We start from the raw sequence: 17,055 nt of genomic DNA, 5'->3' as shown, positions 1-17,055 counted from the left end.
AGGTGAGGGCTTCAAAACTTGTACACAGAATTTTGACCTTTGACTTCTTTGACCTTTGACCTTGATTTTTGACCTATATTGTACATTGGCTACAAATTGCTATTCCTTCGCCATTTCTAACCCGATTTCGATTCCGTTTGCTTTATGTGATGGCACTAGGTGAGGGCTTCAAAACTTCTACACAGAATTTTGACCTTTGACTTCTTTGACCTTTGACCTTGATCTTTTTACCTATATTGTACATTTTGCTACAAAATGCTACTTCCGGCGGGGACATATATTACGCACCGCGTAATTTCTACTTTTCCTTGTTTTTTTTTTTGGGGGGGGGAATGTCTGACTTCTGATACGTGTACCTGTTGAAAAGTACATTGTACCAGGTAAAGAATTGTATGTAAAGGTGTACAACAATACATATGTGTCTTTCGTGCAGGCGCAGTATTCATACCCTAATTTTGTTATTTGTGTTGCTTGTAAAAAGAATCAGTGACTTTACTTCAAAGATTTCAGTAATGTTATATAAATAACTTTGTTATGAAACACTCTGTGATATGATGCCGATATATTAATTAATTGTCCCCGCCGAACAAGTTCGAGCAGGGGGACTATGAAACGGGCTCCATACGTGTGTGTGTCGGTGTGTCCGTGTGTGCGTCCGTGTGTGATCAAAATGTTCAATTTGCTACTTCTCTGTCATTTATGAGCGGATTTTGATTCTGTTTGCTTTATATGAGAGCACTACATGGGAGCTTTGAAACTTCTACACAGAATTTCAGTTGTGACCTTTGACCTTGACCTTTGACCTATATTGTACATTTTGCTACAAAATGCTACTCCTTCGCCATTTCTAACCCTATTTCGATTCCGTTTGCTTTATGTGATGGCACTAGGTGAGGGCTTCAAAACTTCTACATGTAATTTTGACCTTTGACTTCTTTGACCTTTGACCTTGATTTTTTGACCTGTATTGTACATTTTGCTACAAAATGCTACTCCTTCGCCATTTCTAACCCGATTTCGATTCTGTTTGCTTTATGTGATGGCACTAGGTGAGGGCTTCAAAACATCTATACAGAATTTTGACCTTTGACTTCTTTGACCTTTGACCTTGTTTTTTGACCTGTATTGTACATTTTGCTACAAAATGCTACTCCTTCACCATTTCTAACCCGATTTCGATTCCGTTTGCTTTATGTGATGGCACTAGGTGAGGGCTTCAAAACTTCTACATGGAATTTTGACCTTTGACTTCTTTGACCTTTGACCTTTGACCTTGATTTTTGACCTAAATTGTACATTGGCTACAAAATGCCACTTCCGGCGGGGACATATATTACGCACCGCGTAATTTCTACTTTTCCTTGTTTATTTATTTATTCATTCATTCATTCATTTGTTTAAGTTGTCATTTGTTTCTATTCTTTGTTTATTTACACTTGTAGTATCATTTACCCAAGGTAGTGCCATCAGTGGTTTAAACACTTGTTCTTGGGGGCCCTGCAACTTACTGGTACTGGTCCTAAAGTAGCATTTAAGTAAAAATTACCATACTGGTACACAAAGTAACGAATCAATGGCATCCAGTTGTACTTTTATATTGTAGCATTTCAAATCATTGCAGTATTGCATGTAAATAATGCAAAATACATCATTGAAAATAAAAAAGTACATTCTAATAAAAAACAGAATGATACCCTAACATGATAAGAGGATATCAAGGTTACCTGTTTCTACACTAGAGAGAGAATGGTTAAAGGGAGGTGGCCATTTCAACTTTAACTGCACTGAGCTGATTCCAAGGACTTGTAGCATAGTATGGGAACAATATTTTCCTGCTTGGAAATTGTGAGATCATTGTTAAGGGATTACAGTGTTGTACATGTACCTGCGTTTCACGTACAGACATGTACTGCCATTACAATTTGTCTTGAAAACTGATTTACCAAGCATTCAAACACTAGCGCTCTTCAAGCATCATCCAGTGTATAATGTAATCCTCCAAACACCTGGCTGGTTTGCAGTTGTATAGTCCTGTCTCACGGCCACTCTAGCTATTTTCTTTTGTTGTTTGATGAGCATATTTTTTCCCCTGAGAAATTAAAAGTTCATTCTTGATATCATTTTAAAGACATGAGCTGATAAAGTCTGAAAGTTGTATAGGAATTGTCCCAATACACCATGCACAACTTCTTTCTTCTTGATTTTGAGAGATCATATTAATATTACATGTAAATACTGTGTACAGTGGTATAGACATGAAGTTTTACCGGTACCTCAGTTGTACACTCTGCACACTCACTTTGCATTCTGATTCAGGACCTCCTGCAGTTTGGTCCTCTGTGTGTGGTGATGCCATGTTACCAAATATAGTACCACAGTAGTTTTTGCCCTGAGTGACCAAGACACAGTCATGGTCACCAATGAACAATGAAATGGCAGTCAGGAATATCAAATGTCCAGAGTTCACTGTGTGTGTGCATTTGATGTTCTACAGTGTAGTAGGGGTCAAGCTGTTATTCATCCTCTCCTGATTACATTGAATGTTTGTTAATACTGCACCTTGTCATTTCCACTTGGAGTCAATACAGTAGACTCCCATTATAATGGAGTCCTCGGGACTGGCAGTTTTCTTTTGTTGTATCAAAATTTTGTTATAACCGAACAAATAAACAATAAAAATACATGGAGTGGATAATGTTGCAGCCTGAATCTTTACTTCGTTGTACAAAATTGTAACTGGAATTTCGTTATAACTGTGTATGTTATAACAGGAATGCACAGTATCAATTAAACAAAACCCCAAAATTGTGACTTGTGTGTAATCTCAAAGTCTGTAATATCATTTTTTTCTCTCTCTCTCCTTGAATTACTGTATACGCTATAATTTTCGCGTACATAAATTTTCGCGAATTGCCGCTGTCACACATTTTCGCGAGTGGTTAAATTCGCGATTGGGGGACCAGAGAAAATATGAAGTGGCAAAGAAAGTGCGAATTTTCAACTTACTAGCAAATAAGAATGATACTAGTTATACACTGCAAGAAAAAACTTACCAAACTCTGCGAACTAGTAAGTTAGAATTCAACATTTTTGAAGTGGTTAAGTCCATCGCGCTAGATTTCTGACGAGTGGTCCCCTTGCGATTTAATGGATTATTGGCTCTCTACAGTATTCGTAAGTAGACGTGGACGTGCGTAAACAAGCTTAGCCAGTATGGTCTGTTCGGTAAGCCGTGACATGGTATACTAGTCCTGAATTGTTCGTATCATCAAGGCAAGGGATTCATTTTGGAAGGTAATAATTTCGCGTGTTGTTAATTTCGCGAATAGCTCCCGACTCGCGAAATTCGCGAAAATAAAACCCCCGCGAAATATATAGCGTATACAGTAGTCAATTGGCTAAATCCATCATGCAATACTAATGGAAAGAATGAATGTCACATTTTATAAAGCTATGCAAAGAAGATGGACAGCACAGGGTGTAGGCCTACAGTAAGAGATGCCATTGCATGCTGCCATAAGATGTCAGAATTGCTTTATTTTACTTTTGTTTTGAAATAGCTAATCAAAGGTATTGTCTTTCTTTCTTTTTTTGTAAATATTTGTGTATTTTTGTGCCCTTTATACAAGTAACAATGTATTGTATTTCCTTGTACTTATAATGTACACGTATCAGCCAATGAGCAGGTACACTGTAGTAACCGAAGAATGTTCACATGTACATGCTACAATAATGTATGATTTATGAAGAAATAAAGTATGTTATTAGGTGATCCGAGTATCCTCTCGGATCACCTTCTGTATCTGTACGGATTCTTTGTTTTTCTTCTTCTTTATTTCTCCTCAAAAGTTGTGTATCGATTAGCTCAGAAAGTGCTCCTCCTATCAATTTCAAAATTATACCATATGTATCGTCTCCCAAAGACGGCAATCGAACTAAAATCAAAGTGATCAGTCGACCATGACGTCACTATGACGTCATTATATGAAAACACATTCTCAATCATATCTCATTAATGGAATGGAATTTTTAAATGAAATTTACGTCACATATATTTCAAGTGATGCGCATTCTACTCATATTCTCAAAATTCATATTTTATCTTAAAACGTGCGCGTACGCGCGCGTTGAAATATTTGTATGCTCCAATCGAGCTCAAAATTTTTTTGCACACGTTTCAGACCATTTAGAGCATTTTTTGAAAAATTGAAAAAATTGGACGGACGCGTACGCGCGCGCTCATATACGCACGCACAGCTCATATGCAATAGAAATTTCCCGTTTTTTCACACTTATCGGCTGCCTGAAATGTCAAGGAATATTTCTACCAAGTTTCAAGTCAATCCGACTCAATATGAGGTCATACGGGCCCATCAAAGTTGAAATTCCGCGCGCGCGTCAATGGCGATATACAGTACAACTATGCCAAAAAACTGCCAATTTTAAATCCGATTTTACTCGTCAGGATGGACGGTGACCCTCCATTTTCTGTACATATTTTGAAAGCTGATGAGTTGTACATGTCATTTCATGGGGTGGCAATGCTGACAAAATGATTAAAAGATATCAAATTTCTTAATAAAGTAAAAAAAGTAAATTTTCAAAATGACGTCATCAAATTTCAAGTTCATTCGAGCGTATCTCACTAGTCCTTTGTCAATTTTCACCCAGATTTCAGTATGATGTAGCTTATTAAATGTTCTTTCAAACATAAATTTACAATATTTTGATTGGATAATGGTATCACCTCGTAAAAATGGATTAAAAGTAATCTTGTCAAATTTGACCAGTTTACGTGTTATCTCTATGGGAGTGCAGTTTTTCTGGAAATGAAAATTGACATGACTATCTTTATCGAGCACTAGCTCACTTAAGCTTCGGTAAATTTCTCCCAGATTTTAATATGTTGTAGCTGAGACTTTACCCTACCGTGAGTGTGCCCTTTGTTTTTTCATACGATGTCGGAATCACGTCAAAAAATTGGGTTGAAATTCAGGCTTATCTTCGATGTATTGAGATATTTCTTTCTTTCTGCAACTTTCTTTGCAATAACTCAAGAAAAACGGCCTCTATCACTTCTATATTTTGCACATGTTTAGTTCATGTCACGTACATTATTTCATAAAATAACAACTACTTGATCGGACACCATCTTGGGTATGTAAAGTAGGGTCAAAGGTCATAAGTGTTTCACCCTGTATCTTAGTGAATACATGTCCTATCTTTCCCATATTTTTCACACGCAAAGACCATGTTACAAGGATCATTTCACAAAATAACCACTTTTTACTCAGATGCCATCTTGTCGTTGCAAATTGAGGTCAAAGGTCATATGTACTTCTTTTTGTATCTTCGTTATGACGTGTTATCTCTATGGGAGGGAATTTTCTTTAATGTGAAAATTGACATGATTGTCTTTATCGAGCACTAGCTCACTTACCCTTCGGTGAATTTCTCCCAGATTTTAATATGTTGTAGCTGAGACTTTGCGCTATCGTTTCATTTTCCTTTGTTTTTTTCATACGATGTCGGGATTACGATAAAAAATTGGTTGAAATTAAAGCTTATCTTCTATGTATTGAGATATTTCTTTCTTTCTGCAACTCTCTTTGCAATAACTCAAGAAAAACACGCCTTATCACCCCCATATTTTGCACATGTTTAGTTCATGTCTCGTACATTATTTGTGACCCTGCACCTCAAAACAAACAAAACGTCGCCAGACATGAATTTTTAGTTAAGACCATATTCTGAAAGAGCAGACTTTAAGCTTTAAAATGATGTATAACTCAACTCAAATGGACTCTCCTAATCTATCTAAATATTGAAAAGAAAGCACAAACTCGGGAAAAGTGTGAACTGAGAAAAGAGGCTGTGAAGTACAGTGTCTATTCAAGCGCTTAATCTTTACCAAACCGTGCTGGCTGTGCGATGGATGGGACAAAAAAACAGGAAGTAAACCACCAGAGTAACAACAATGAAGGGATTATCAGATTAAACTGAAATTAAGCATGCCTCATTAACACATTCTGTCCATGATTAATGCCAACTTTCAAAGCAGTAGCACTATCCTTTCAAAACTTATTAGAGTTGAAAGTGAAGAGTGTGGACAAGGTTTTTCAGAAATGAAAAAGGGATTCTAAGAACACCTAATCACACTATTCTACCGAAACTATTCGAGATAAACTGCCAAAAAAAAACCACACTTTTCTGCCTGTTTTATGATACCAAATTTTAGCATAATGTAAAAGAAGACCCGCTCTTTCAGAAAATATGAAAAAGTCAAGTTCGGCTCGGTTGACCCATTTCACTTATTTTCAGTCCTCACGCAAAATCAGTGTGTGCGACTTTATGTTCGTTTTGAGGTGCACGGTCACATTTCATAAAATAACAACTACTAGATCAGACAACATCTTGGGTATGTAAATTAGGGTCAAAGGTCATAAATGTTTCATCTTGTATCTTAGTGAATACCTGTCCTATCTTTCCCATATTTTCCACACGTATAGACGATGTCGCGAGAATCATTTCACAAAATAACCACTATTTCATCAGATGCAATCTTGGGAGTGCAAAGGTGGGTCAAAGGTCATATGTATTCATTGCTGTATCTTCGTTATTCAGTGTATACAGAATTTGGTACCAAAGATGGCAGATATGACTCCCTTTTCTAAATGAGAATGCAAACATCACACGGCCAATGTCTCTAAACACAGATGAAACTTGTATGGTCATGCCTATTGCGATCAGGACTCGAATCATTGATAAAAAAAAAAAAAAAATCGGATCACCTTAATTTGTCAGTGATGACAAATTACAATCTCTAGTTAATGAGATTGTTTTAGTGTTGCATGTCTGTGAGTTGTGCATATTAATGCCATTACTAAAGTACCGTGTATGTCCTGCTTACCAAAAAGGCTAAACATGGTATTTCATGTTTTGCAACATGAATGATTGTGATTCAAGATATGTGTTTAGTGTACAGTGTAGCTCAGTTTCTATTTATCATGAATAGGACCCTATTTTTCAGAGTGAATGCTAAATCAAGTGATGAAATGAAATGTTGATAATACTTTTTTCACGCTGTTTGCCTTTAATCTGTGAAAGTTACCTTCAGTATGTGAAGTGTATTACAAACTTACAAGTTTTGATAAAATGTATCTTAAATGTATTCAGAATTATATCATACAGACATGGGGGTGTTGTTTGATGATGAATAACAAATTTTAGCACCTGAGCTGCAGGGAGAAGGGTTTAAATGTTGATTAGTGTGTAATTTGCAGTCTACATGTAGTTTGTCAGAAGCAATGATGCATAATACATTGTGTAGCTACAGTTGAGCTTCCATAGTTTGTAAGCGTATTTGATGATGAGATACACTGTTTCTTTGGGCTGGAATCTGACTGATGAGTTGAAAATTTGTTTTGAATCTCCTTGAGAAAAAGTAAGCTTTAGTAGAGGACATGGCATATACTCTCTGAAAGGTGAATACCTACTGTACTCACTTTGTGCCCCGTGTTGACGCTTGGCAGCCTTTCAGCAGTTGCTCCAATGACCTTTCCACTTTCTTCATTCTAGTGCATGGTGTCCTATCTAAACATGTTTTCAGGTGATGTTTATATTGAGGGTGTGTTTGCACACATTAGCGTGTGTTGAAAGACAGAGACGTAGATCAACATATAGGGTTTGAAGGGAAAGGAGACAGAAGATGAAGAAATGATTTAACAAGACTGTTAAAATATTGTATTTTGCCTTTACAAGATTACAGTCTCTTTAGATTATCGGTGCATACAAATTCATGTACATGACATGCTCTAACCAGCCATGCAAGTGGAAATGAAAGCTCCTTCTGCAGATCATGTCAGGCATGGCATTTACAATTTACAAGAAGCCCTGCAACCTTGTCTGCGCTTCTGCTTTCTTTCTCGAATACTTCATGTCTTACATAACAAGATTGTATGTATGCCTACATACTAAATCATTTTGCTTTTTTAAAGGACAAAGCATGAAAGTGATTAGTTGAAACCTGCCTTGGCACTTTGTTCAAGACAAAGAGGTGAGAAGGTACTGTAAGAAAGCAACTTGTCAAAAAACTAGTGACAACAGATTTTGTTTCTGTGGGACTACGTAAACCTGTACACAATGACTGCTCAATCTCAAGGAGTGTCTGTCAGCTTGACAGTCTTCACTTGTCAGTGTTTTTCAAGATATTGTAACAAAAGCGCAGTGCCTCACCTTTATTAAAGTGAGGCATTCCTCACGAATTTTTTAAAAATATGTTGTTGTTGGTTCCTCCAATGAACTATTTTCGCCAAAAACAAACTTTCAAATCACCAAATAAGCTCATAAATTTTTGTTGAAAAAGTGTGAATCTGCATGGTGAATATGCTAATGAGCAAGTCTGTGTGTGTGTGTGTGTGTATTGCGTATTGTATATATTCGCACAGTACACCTGTGGACGGTACTACAGTACTACAGATCTACGGTAGATACCCCGGTTGCGTTTGCCCTTCACGCGTTTCCAGTCTATCGATCCCGCACGTGCAGTTACTGTATACTGTTTATACAGTACAGTAGTAGGCTATGTTCCAGTACATGTAAGTGTGTAGAAACGGTTCTACACGTATCGGCATCATCTGGTAAGGCTATCTTTCATCATGCCGATGGCGATGTGTCAAGCAGTATTTTGCTCGAATTGTAGGGCATCAATGACGTAGCATCTTTTGCAGGCTCTTACACGATCGCTTGCAGGAATTATTTTTCAAAAATCGCGTACGGAGACAGTTTTTAATTTCCACACGTATAAACTGGTGAAAGGTTATATTTTTTTACTCTTCCTAATTATCAGTACAGTGAAAATCTCAGGACTGCCTCCCTTTAAGGTCTGCTGCCACCTAATGTCCCTTTGCATTGCCTTTCCAGGTCCACTGCACCCCAACGACCTTATTCCTTTCTGCATGGGCTGACATGACTTTGAGTTGCAATGTCCCATGCTACAAATGTTTATCTCTCAATACTTTAATCCAACATCTCCTATTCTAGAGTGATGCAAAAAAAGGGGGTTATTGAAATATGCAATATGTAACACACACAAAAATAACTGCACAAAATGAAAATGAAAAAGTACCTGTAAACTTGTGTAGTTGACAGTCACACATTCTGTGTGTACGTGTATGTTTATAGTAATCTTACAGAAAGCTTCTGCTACATACATGTACTTTTTATATAATGATAGATAATTTAATGTTTCCTCGTTATAATGGGGATATCTGCATAAGGTTTACAATGTCTTATGTAAACATATCAAATTTGACAAAATTTAAATTATTAAAGTTCCAGCCTAATGGAAGTGTAGAACAAAATAGCATGGCATTTATACCTGTATGAACAATACCTTATTCATCATCTTGAGTGAATTGGATGGCATATTAGCAACCAAGCATGTGTGGCAGACAACTTTGACACTGCAGTGAGAAGGCACATTTATAGAACTGGAAAATCAAATTTCCACTGGTATTTCACAGTCATACATTTGAAGCCACCTGTAAAATTTGTTCACATACAGTGTAATGTGCAAGATCATTTCTGCATGCAGCCGTCTTATGTTTTCAAGCAGCAAGACATTATAAATTACAGTATTGAGTGAAAGCAAACATGGAGATGATATCTGACTGAGACTGTAGTGCATGTACAACCTCTGGTATCCCACGACCAGGCACATACTGGATATGACGTTGGTGTATCGAATGGAACTTGTGCCCTGGTCTGTGTGATTTAGAAGCGGATGTAGACTTTGGCAGTTAAGTCTGATTATATCAAAAGATAGGATTGTTTAGTGATAAAGATCTGGTGCTCTTATTCAGTCATCAATAACACAGCTTGAGAGGATACTGTGATGATTTACCCATCATGTGTTGTGTCATTTTAACTAGGTATTTCAGAGCAAACATCACTACAAAGGAGTAAAAACACTAGTCAAAATCAACATGCAGCTTCCAGTCAATGATATTGCAGGATGTTCGCTGTCTGTTCTATAGTGTGCGAATATTGAAGCATACCTTTTTGGAAATATGTAACCTTGGGGTTTTGATACTGAGTGAGAGGTGCTTTTCCCCAACTATCCCACTGTTACCCATTCTGCAGATGTCATAACTATCCACTGTATTGTAAAATCTATATTGAAAATTGGAATCATACAGCTTCACCAGGTCTATTAAACTGAGTGTCATTTTTCTTTTTTGTCCTGTTAACGTTTGTGAGAGTTATGAGTTGTAGGCAACTGTTCAAGTCGTGGAAATTAAATCACAAGCGACAGTCACACTGACAAAGCTTTGAGAAGTATAAGTTTGCTTGACTCTTTACGCTGGTGGCTGAACATATTGATATTTCAGTTCTTGATATGTTCTCAAAGTTTGGATCACTGATACACATTCACATTGGAGGCACAGGGAACAGGAAATGGACTTGTCATGTGCTTAACTTAAAGGGATCGTACAGTTTTGGTTGAGACCCAATTTTAGGTTTCTAGCATTTTTTGGTGAGATAATGAGAAACCTCCTATGAAATATGAAAGAGCATGTAATTCTATGAGGAATTCAACATTTATTTGGTGAAAATTGGTTTTGAAATGGCTGAGATATCCAAAAAAAGAGCGATTCTAATAAAGTGTGGGACCCACAATTTATTAGGTTCGCTTTGTTTTACTTTGTTTTTGGATGTTTCAGTCATTCCAAACCCGATTTTCATCAAATAAACTTTGAAATCCTCTTAAAATGGTATGCTCTGTACTATATCATAAGTGTTTTTTGGGTATCTCGCAAAAAGTTAAAAGCCCAATTCTCATCTCTACCAATACTGTACCATCCCTTTATTGTTGCATTCATCTAACTCGAGAGAGAGAATCATGTTTCAAAACATGTTCACATGGATTTTATGAACGTGCAGTGAAATGCAATTCTTGGAGTGCTGCGTCTATTTAAACATCACATGATGGTAATTCAAGTGTTATCACTGCAGAGCTGCTTTGCATCATTCCAAGTGGGAAGTAGATCTTTTTTGTAATAACGGCATGTACAGTATACTGGAAGTTGACCTTGGCAGCTCGGAGAAACGTGTATCAAAACAACATTGCATTTATCTAGTCACAGAAAGGTGATTGTGGTCACAAATGCATTTCTGGTCACAAGCGCGTTTCAAATCGCCCTTTAATTTTCAAATTGACTGTTCTAAAAAATGTGTGAAAACATGATTGTGTTTATTGCCCCAAAATGCCTCAAATGCATAGAGATTATCGTAATTCTGCCTTTGAAAAATTTGTAGATGGGTCTGTTCAAAAATTAGGGACCCAGGGTTTTTTTGGCACAGACTCAACATGCCCAGCATTTTGTGTCTCAGTGCTCTGTTCTTATAGAACTTTTTTGCATGGAGTATCAATGTTATAGGAGGGTTTATACCATGAAATACTAAACATGCTTCCCCTGTTGGTAAATTTGTGTAAAAATGTACTTATTTGATGGTGTCCACTGTCATTTTAGCCTCTCTTTTTTTTTGGGTAAAATTTAAACAGGGTATTGTGATTACAGAGTATTGAGCACATTGTCCGAGTTACTAGCAATGCTGCAATAGAAGCAAACACCATTGCTTGGCTAATTTCACCCACAAAATAATTCATACCAAACAAAAACATTTTTTTTTTAAAATATAGGTCTTAAAATTGTCAATACCGATGTTACATGTGGTGTCCAATGATCAAAAAAGGATGTAACGATGGTATTCTGCTACATATTTTTATTTCAGCTATAAGGGCCAAAGTGGTTATAAATTCAAAGAATTTCTTCATTTGTGACACTAAATGCATTTATTATGAAAGCAAGAAAGTCCAAGTATTTCCACACTTCGTGTTCAAACTCTGCTGTGTCAGGATGGTGTCCAGTGTAACGGTGGTATTTTTGGGATCTATTTTGATGACTCTCAATTTTTTTATGGGGCAGCTTCTCCCAATTTGTTTGTTACAATATCTGTGTGTACTAATTAATTACTTGTATGCAATTCTTGTGGCATTCAACATTAACAGTTTTCATCTGGCATTGACTTTTTGTTATGACATTGTCCGTAACGCCGGTATGGCTTGTATTGGCCAAAGTGTCATAGAAATCTATAATTTCCAGTTGAATTGTTCCCAATTATATGTGTGTTGAGAGGTTTTACATTTATCTATCATGTATAGAAATAATCACTAAAGGTAGATGTCAATACAAGCTGTAACTGCACAAAACTTGTCATTTGGCAAGTATTGAGGTTACATGGGCACGGTGTCCATGTAACATGGTATATTTTTGCAGAATTATGCTACACAAAATTTCAGAGACTTATAATGATAACACATTTCTTTTCCTTGAGTAAGGATCGCTTAGCATCCAAGGTAAAAATGCTTCTACATCTTCAAGAAAATAAACTTTTGGGAGATGATATACATAATACATGTACCAGTGTTACATGGACACCGTGTCCTCTGTGTAACACTGGTATGAAAGGGGTACAGAAAATTGCATGAGATGTCATTGAATAATTCTGTTTTTGGCTCAAATACTTAACATCAACATGGTGTATTATGAACATATCTTTGAAATAATCCTTTTGTATTAAAAAGGCCCCCTTTTCTGCTTTTGAAATTAAGACACGGTGTCCATGTAACATCGGTAGATCACTCTACTACTGAAGCCACAAAAAAAAAAAAAAACACAAGAAATTTGCTGTTACTTGGTGCAGGAATGTAGAGTTCACCATAACCTATTACCACTGTATCACATTATCAGATAGCATAAGACTATCTTGCATTACATGTATAAGAAAAAATAATGTTTGTAACAGCATTATTTTTACACATTCTTTGAGTAGTAGATCAAATTTTCCCTGAAAAAGATAATTGAGGACATGAGCATTTAATTCTTGGTTCATAGTGTGGATGGTATTCATTTGTGATATTACTGCTATTAAAGGTGCATGGTCCCGGTTGTGTAAAGGGCGCTGTAGATGATACTGCCGATCACCGTTAGCATTGATACGAAGATTACCGAAGTTGAGCTGTCATCAAAGAGTAAAGTGCGTAGGTGTTGCCAAGTAACGTTGCCTTCGTTGTCTTCTCTACGCATCGCACATTCTGTAGTAATGCCAGGGTGCATGCATATGTGCTTCTTATTATGACATCACAAAAGAAGTTTGCTAAAGCTGTCATCCCCCTCAGCCGAATCATGAGCCGAACTGTGATCGGACCACTGACTACAGTGGATCGGACTTCTTCGGACTCGGAGAAGTACTTGTAGGCCACAGCGTAAGCGCTAAAGAGGAGTCGATAGCGTAGGTCTCTATAGGAAACTTGCGCCGTGCGCCCGCGTATACGCATTTGACTAAACCACCGGGAACATGCACCTTTAAATTACAGTTCTCATGCCATTTCTTGGAGAAAAGGAGAAAGATACAAAATGTGGTGTCCATGTAACATCTGTATTTACAATAAATCTCATTCTCATCCAAGAAAATTATATGGGATTTCCAAGCAAATCCCATATGGAATATATTAAAGTATGGCTAGATGTAACTTTAAACGGCAGTCATTTTCATTAATTTGATGTTTAATTTTGGACCTATGTGTCAAATTTTGGTGCCCAACTTTTTGAACAAACCCAGATAAATGTACCCTTAGTGAAGTTTCAGCTGCATTCATTCAGATTGCACAAGCTTCCAGAAGATTTCCAGGGTTTCAGGAAATATCTTAGTTTGAGTAAAAAGTTTGTGATAAGTTTAAGAGAAGTGTGCATTCAGACTTGAACATTGAGAAGATTATGAAAGAGTATGCTGCCTCTGTCAGAAGTGAAGGGAGGTCTTGTGGAAAGCCTCACATTTTGATGACAGCTTAGTTGACAAATGAGTGATAAGCAGGAAATGCATCATTTGTATGAATCTAAATTGAGCTGAAACAATGTTTGCAATACCTTAAAGGACAAGTTCACCTTCATAGACATGTTGGTTGAGTGAATGCAGCAATATTAGTAGAACACAACAGTGAGAGTTTGAGCAAAATCGGACAATCCGTTAAAAAGTTATGAATTTTGGAAGTTTCTGCTCAGTCACCGTTGGATGAAAAGACTACTATAGCTTGTGATGTCACATGAGTACAATGAAATAAAGAAAGAATAAAGAAAATTCAACATATTTCCATTTTTCTCCCATAACAAAAGAACACTCGACTTCTCTCTTTCAGAAGGCAGGGGGAATAATATTACCCTTAACGTACGTCAGTAGCAAGTCGAAGAACTGTGCACTTTATTCAAAAAATAAAGTTTTGTGAAATTCTCTTTTTATTTTTCCTAATATAGTTGTACGCATGTGACGTCATATAATGTACATGTAGTAGTCTTCTCTTCCAGCAGTGACAGCGCAGATACTTAAAATATTCATAACTTTTGAACGGATTGTCCAATTTTCCTCAAACTTTCACTGATGTTTTTACTAATATTGCTGCATTCTCTCAATCCTTAAGTATATGAAGGTGGACTTGCCCTTTAAGTTTGGAAACTTACCAATAAGGCTGCATTAGGCATGTGTGGAGGGTGGTCCAAATTGCATAAAGCACTGTTGTGACAAAGTTTGAGGGAGGTCAAGAGGTGTAGTAGCCGTCATCAAAGGTCTATCCCTGTAGCTATTGCAAGAAATTTCAATAGAGGATCATCAGTTTAATAGTCCCCAAGATTGGCAAGCACCAGCAAGAGGGCTTTTGTAGACCTGTTCAATTTTTTTTGCCTCTGCTACGAAGTGCCGCCGGAGGCATAATGTTTCTGGGTTAGTTATTGTCCCTCTGTCCTTCCTTTCTTTCGTCCATCCATGATCAATTTTGTGAGCAGCATATTAACATAAAAACTGTATTAAAGAGGAATCCTGGTGAAACTTGGCAATAAATGTATGAGTGGATAAAGTTGTGCCAATCAACTTTTTTATACAAATGCTCAAAGGTCAAAGGTCATGGTCAAATTCACAAATGTCACTATTTCCCCCATATCCAAGCAATGTCTGAAGGTAATTTCTCTCAACTTAGTGCACACATGTATTACACTATAAAGATTCTCGAGGGAAAGTTTTGGGCCATAAGATCAAGTGAAAATGCTGAAATTTCACCTTTCCCCCCCCCCCCCCCCATACCTCGGAAATGGCTCAAGGTACATGTATCTTTATGGAACTTAGTATGCATATACCACCTGACATTTGATTCTCTTTGGAATTTTGGGGTCATGAGTCAAGAGTCAAAGGTCAGGTTAAAATGCCAAAATTCTACTAGTTAATGCTGAATATACACTTTTTTCTCCATACCTTGGAGATTATTGAATGCATAATCATAATAAATCTAAGTACATCTACATATATGCATTTCTGCTCAATGCTTCTGTAGGGAAAGATTTTGGCCGTGGGGTCAAAGGTCAAGTTGATATTTTCAAATGTCACAGTTTTTTCCATAGATTGAAAATAGCTCAAAGTATTGCCATGAAAAGGGATGTTTCCAGTAAGGGATTATATGAAATATTGGGGGCTATGGGGTCAAAGGATAAAGATCAAAGGTCAAGTCATAACGCTCAAATCCCAAATACATGCTCTCACAAAATATAGCCATCCAGCCAAATAAACCCTTATTCAAGGAAAGTAAATACTCACACATAGTAACAAACATGTACTTTTTTTTTTTTTTTTGCCAATTATGTGAAACTGGTCTCACATTGTCAAGACATACTAGACCAACTGGGAGAACCATGTGATATGGTAGAGGCATACCGGTTGCCATGGTGACATTTCTAGTTTAACTTAAGCTCTGCAATTGTGGAATTTTGCTGCCAGTGTCTGATAATAAAATAACAACCAATCAGCAGAGATGAGTTTGAAAAAGCTCAAGCATCTTAGGATTTTCACAAACGGCCCATGAATTTAATGATTCCAAGTGACAAACTGAAATGTTTTATTGAGGGCAGTGTGACCATCCAGCCTTCTCCTGGCTATTACAGTTATCACATTGGCTGATCTCAAAAGACCCCACACTAGTGCCCTCAGCTACATTTGCTTGTTTGTCAGTACTAATGGCAGCATAATAGCCTCTGAAAAAGACTGAGATGGGCTGTGGTGCTGGCTAAGATGATAAAGTTAACATTTATTGCCCCACTTTGTGCAGGTGCATGCTTGAATAGAAATGATAGCCAAAGGTTCAAGACAACTAGCTATTGTGATCACTTATCATCCGACGTCCAGCATAAGTCATTTGTTGTGCCAAGTGCATCGACCTTTCAACTCACCTGTGCAACATACGAGTATTCCTCACAAAAATCTCCACAAAAGTACAATTTCCTATTTTTAATGTAGTGTGATTTATCTTACACTGATCTATTGGAAAGAATCATCTGTACATCAGTGTGTATTTCATCTTTATTTCTTGCAGATAATTAGACGATACTTGAAAGAGAGCTGCCAGGACTCTAGATCAGCCAATGAAGATGGCACAGACAAGCACTAGCCTGCAAGCATATGGAACTTCACACACACAAGATAAAGTCACCAAAGCAAAAGTAACACTGGAAAACTTCTATTCAAACTTATGGCTACAAAAAGAGGAAAGACAAACCAGGTAAGACTTTGAGACTACTGCTTAAAAAAACAAGCAAACCACAAACCTCCTACTGAGGCATTAGAGAAAGGAAATCTGTTGACCACTTCTTTCCTAAACTGGCAAATGCATCAGTACCAGTACTCTCAGTTTCCATGATTTTGTTGCTCTGATTGCACTGAAAGGAATTAAAGTTTTCATGCCTCATTCCGCTGTGTTGTGGCAAAGAAACAATTACATTTCATTTCATTCATTTAAGATTTGCCCTGTAGATTGGTATGATGGAAAAGCAGTCTTTTTTGTTGTTGTTTTCAAGTGATGTAGCTTTATACGCAAGAATTACCTCAACTCGTGCAATTGTTGAATCGAAAGTCCCAAGGCGTCTGTAGTTAGCAACATACTTAGTAGTCTGCCTC

The 17,055-nt window shown here is 37.1% G+C and overlaps 1 protein-coding gene across 1 annotated transcript in view; it reads left to right on the top strand.

The window, feature by feature from the left end:
* The window catches only part of LOC139731022 (serine/threonine-protein kinase tricornered-like), a 61,536-nt gene that overhangs the window by 11,087 nt on the left and 33,394 nt on the right, over nucleotides 1–17,055 (top strand). The window contains exon 2 of the mRNA XM_071641904.1: nucleotides 16,475–16,660. Coding sequence (XP_071498005.1) covers nucleotides 16,524–16,660 — 137 coding nt within the window. The 5' untranslated portion in view covers nucleotides 16,475–16,523. The remainder of the gene's footprint in view (nucleotides 1–16,474; nucleotides 16,661–17,055) is intronic.

This window comes from Diadema antillarum, unplaced genomic scaffold (genome assembly GCF_040938485.1).
Source record: "Diadema antillarum isolate AM-2024a unplaced genomic scaffold, OU_Dant_1.0 seq00000348_RagTag, whole genome shotgun sequence".
Taxonomy (NCBI): Eukaryota; Metazoa; Echinodermata; class Echinoidea; order Diadematoida; family Diadematidae; genus Diadema; species Diadema antillarum.
Note: the sequence above shows the minus strand (reverse complement) of the source record. Positions and strands in the feature narration are given on the sequence as shown.